Source organism: Saccostrea echinata, unplaced genomic scaffold, assembly GCF_033153115.1.
Source record: "Saccostrea echinata isolate AGI-Se365-2 ecotype Australia unplaced genomic scaffold, CSIRO_AGI_Sech_v1 ptg000043l, whole genome shotgun sequence".
NCBI lineage: Eukaryota > Metazoa > Mollusca > Bivalvia > Ostreida > Ostreidae > Saccostrea > Saccostrea echinata.
The window spans coordinates 1162103-1167023 of NW_026889792.1; the positions used below are offsets into that span (position 1 = coordinate 1162103).

At 34.8% G+C, this 4921-nt stretch overlaps 1 protein-coding gene across 1 annotated transcript; it reads left to right on the forward strand.

The window, feature by feature from the left end:
• Positions 1 to 1708: 1708 nt before the first annotated feature.
• On the forward strand, positions 1709 to 4639 carry LOC133201255 (uncharacterized). The gene is made up of 2 exons (XM_061337049.1): positions 1709 to 1904; positions 3184 to 4639. Exon 2 carries the CDS (start codon positions 3239 to 3241, stop codon positions 4523 to 4525), a length of 1287 nt encoding a protein of 428 aa, XP_061193033.1. The 5' UTR covers positions 1709 to 1904; positions 3184 to 3238; the 3' UTR covers positions 4526 to 4639.
• Positions 4640 to 4921: the final 282 nt, after the last annotated feature.

Here is a 4921-nt window from a genome sequence, read left to right on the forward strand (position 1 = left end):
TAGGGTGGGGCCACAATGGAAGATCAAAGTTTTACGTAGGAATACATAGAAAAAATCTTTAAAAACCTTCTTCTCCAGAATCATTGTGGCCCCACCCTACCCCCGGTATATATATATATATATATATATATATATATATATATATATATATATATATATATATATATATATATATATATATATATATATATATATATATATATATATAATTGTGTATGTGTGTGTGTGTATAATTTATCTTGCATGTATAGGGGGCAAAAATGCCACCATAAATTTCACCATGTACTTAAAACAGGAACAAACCCTCGTCAACATCAGATAAGAGGAACTGTTTTGTGTGGAATATTTATAACAATCAGTTCCCCCTCCCCTTGTCAGTGACTTTACTCACAGAAGTGCCTCACACCACCGTGGAGGTTTTCTTTTAATGTTGTGTATTTTCTTTGTTTTGAAATGAAGATCTAGAGTCACTTACAAAACAATTAAATTGCTCAGTGAATTCTTCCCTGCTTGTAGATTCAAGATGGTCATTCAAATCTAACCTTGTTTAGAAATAAAGATTTGTCTGAAAGTGGTGGTTCAGTGGCGAATCCAGGATTCTTGAAAAGGGGGGATTCTTGAAAAGGGGGGAGGGACCAGTTTGGGGTCGGGGTGGGGACCAAGCAGCTCTCAGGTTTTAGGAGTTTTTTGAACATTTTTTTTAAATTTATTTTAGCGGTATTTTAGGTATAATTAATGGAATATCTCACACCAAAAAACTGAATGATTAATCTTATGTATATTTTTGGTCACAAAAGGGTGGGGGAAGGGATTTGCCATTGTGGTTTTATCTTCCTAAAGGGAAATACATATCAGCATATAACTGCATGAAGTAATATAAGTGTTAACATTTTGACTTTTGTCAAGATGTGAACACCGACTCTTCAATATTTCCGTGAATAGTTTAAAATCTCGTGATATTTGTTGAAAATTAAACCTTCCTCAAGACTTCTGGGATTTGAAAGTCATGCACAAAAGGCTCGTTAAGAATTTCGTGCAGGTTTAAGGCCATTGTATCTCAATTGTCACCCAATTCATAAATCTCGCGTCTGGTAATCATCAGCTATTGAATAAAACACGTCTAGAACATGTATTTTCCATCTAAATAATATCTTATTTAGACACTTCTTGGAAATATATAGTTGAAAATAGAAATTTTACTACTTGTTTCCTCATCTCCGAATGAATATGATGCATTTAATTGTCGATAGATTGATATTTTCATTCAAATGAACAATTCATTCGCATGAAGCTTTCAGCTTATTAGTATACATGTAAATGACTGCCTTAATTTATTCATATTCAAATTTATTTTCAACATTTATTAGGATGCTTTCCTTTTTTAAAATTTAGAGTCCATTTAAAGATGAAGACATGATTAGCAGCATCATCGCGATATATATGCATGGAGAATGTACAAAATATAGAAATATCACAATAATTATGAAATAATACTGTAACAGTGACACCTATCAGGGTAATCACGGTCAATACCCTGTCTTGACATCGTCACATTATAAAGAAAACATAATTTCCCAAGTAGCTCTGGAATGTCCTGAATAGATGTAGGAGCGCCTGTGAGATGGGCATAACCCACGGAGGGCCCCACATACACTGACACACTCGACTACTCATGTGGATTATAAACATCTTCGGTGTGAGGAAATGAATTAGATCTTAAGTTAAGAAATGTAGGGGAAGTTTTATATAATTTTTAACCTCGAAGACTCTTTTGTTTTGATGTTTTGCTACATCGACTGGCAGTGTTTATTTGATCGGACTATCGACCACGATGTGTAAATCTGCAGACAGTGCAGGGTGTAGTTGAATGCAGGACCTAAACTGTGGAGCGGATCAAAAGAAATGTACGTAGGTGATGATTCGAAGATTTACTACATAGCTAAATTCTATCTACGCTTCTCCAATTTTTATACTAGTTACATGTAAATTTACTATCATTTCAAAATAGTTTACCGTTACCAGTTTCAATAAATCATAACTAACAATGTCTGACAGCCCAATATGCAGGTTAATTTTCCCCTAGTACTTCCCTGAAGTTATTCATTCAGTTTATCGCGTTCTTCAACACACTTAGAAAAAAATGATAAACTCCTTTTTTGATGATCTGTTATACAACGTGGAAGAAATTTTAAAACGGACAATTCAATCAGGAAGCAATTTGATATATGATCAAAGTAGACCATCAATACTCAGGTTCACAAATTATCTTCATACAATGACTTCGTTTAATCTATTGCACAACATTCTGTTAAGTCAGGGGTATGGAAAGCAATATTTTCGGGATTCAAGAACTGTAATTTATCTTGACCCCATGACCGTTAGGGATTATCCACTGTTTACTGGTCATTTAAATTCTTTATTTTGTTCTCGTAACGCGTACCCTTTAAGGCCACAGACAGGTATTGGCACTTTTTGACATACAAAATTGAATCTACATGTATTATGTAAAGTTGCCAGTTTGGCTCCGCACATTTAAGCAAATACATTAATTGTTGTGACGTCAGTTCACGAAATTGAAGAAAATTTCAAAAGACCATCCTATTGTAATTTAAAAAAATTCCTCAAATGTAATTTAAATTGTACAGACATCAGTTTTGTAGTGATATTGTATTAAGTTGTAATTTCCTCAAGTATATTATGAAGCTAGTTTACTGTACCTCTGACTACAATTTATATGTGTCAGTTACAACTGACGGTAGACTATATACAGAAGCGTGATTGTTTTAATTATGTCTGTCAGGAACAAAGTGGGGCAGAACAGCTGATCGATACAGTGAAGATGTTACGAGACCGGAATGGTGTATTTGTAGTCAACTTCTCTCCACCAATACATTTGATATTCCGTTCTACCAAAATACCTGATTTCTGTAGTGTTACTGAAGCTCATCCATCAGCGACATGACAGTATGACCATGAATTTAAAATAAACCACCACGGAAGAAAAACAAATACGATAGATGTTAAATAAACTTGATAGGGAATATAGAAGAATTTAGTAATATTCACTAGAGGTATATATATATATATATATATATATATATATATATATATATATATATATATATATATATATATATATATATATATATATATATATGCGATAACTTTCTATTCTCTTAACAGGTGATGACATAGCTTTCCCTAAGCCTTTAGAGGAATTGGATAATTACAACTGAAGATGGAATCAGACAACACTGATTCCTTACAAAGTAGTGGCTCTGAAGAGGGACAAAGCGAGGGAAACCGGACTACAGATAAGAAATATTTAGCGAAAAGACCAGGCGACTTCAAGACCATATATAGCAAGACACGACAACCGGCTTTAACACAGCTCAACAAAGAGAAACAACACAAAGAGAAATGTGATTATATTTCCTGTGAAAAGAAAGAGAGCAGCACACAAACATTAGGGACTAAAGCCGTCTATCAGAAAATGAGCCCAGACTCAGCAAAGAAAAGAAATATGGAAGAAAGTTCAGATGACAAGGAGAATTCTGGCGGGGCAAAAAGTTGCAGAAGGAAGTTTGACTATACTCAAGCAGTGTACAAGAAGGGTGCAACACTGTTTTCAATTTTAGAATTAGACTGTACTGACTCAACAGAGCCACCGTCTCCAAAGCCTGAACCATTAACATTAAATAAAAACTTTAGCCAACTTGTGCCCTTCTCCAGAAAAAAGTCAACTTTTCACCAGTTTGAACAGACTATGTATTACTCGTGTACTCCGGAACAGTTGTCTCTACACAAATTAAGATGCTCAATCTATTCCAGTCTCGGCGCCAGCTGGAGTATAGTCAACCCGGAAGAGTGCAAACGTGTTTGTTTTCAATGCTTTAATAAACAAAAGGTGGAATCAATGTTCGAACTTACTCCTGGAGATCACATCTCCATCCATCGGTCAGTCGGATACGAACATCACGCCATTGTTGTCGATGTATCACCCGATAAAGATGACCCCACTTCCGGTTTTCTGAGAGTTATTCACCGCAGTGCAAATGCTGGCGAAGTCGCCAGGGGGATACTACTGTGTATGATCACTGTAGGACAGTACGGTAATTTAGCTTATCTGCGGGAGGAAGACGTGAAATTCGATCTGAAGAAACAGGATGTGTATATTATTCAGTACAAAAATAAACCTTTTACTCGTTCCAAAATCATCCGCCGAGCAAGGGCTGAGGTAGAGAATGACGAAACATTATACAGTATATCTTCTGATAACTGTGAACACTTTGCTAATTGGTGTGCTACCGGGGAGTACTACAGTCACCAGATTGGCTTACTGAAAGCAACACTCCAAATGTTGCTCTTCTCAGACAATGAGGGATATAATAGAATGTTAGATAATCTCGCAGAGAATGGTATAATGTGCGAAGAATGCTTCCAGGAAGCAAAAAGGGCACAGGAAGAAAGCAGATTGAATCAAGAGAAAGCAGAAAAGAATTCCGTGACACATATGCTTCCTTGAATGTTTTTACTGGGTTTTTTTTTAATTCTAGCGGTAATCATTTTAGCGCCTCTCTTGTCTGCAAACTCATGTAGACGCTAATCAAGATATTTGATTAAAATTAATACATCATAATGCTATTGTTTAAACTTAAGTTCGCTTATATATATATATATATATATATATATATATATATATATATATATATATATATATATATATATATATATATATATATAGTGAGAAAAAGTGCTCAAGCCAAGGTATAAAATATTGTCATTTCATGAAAAACACGTTTGCATGTATCATGTCATTGCTCATACAGACAAATGCATCTCAAAGAGGACCATGCAGAATCTTTACAATCTCAACAATTTACAGTGTATATACAGTCAAACCTCGTTATCTCAAACCCGA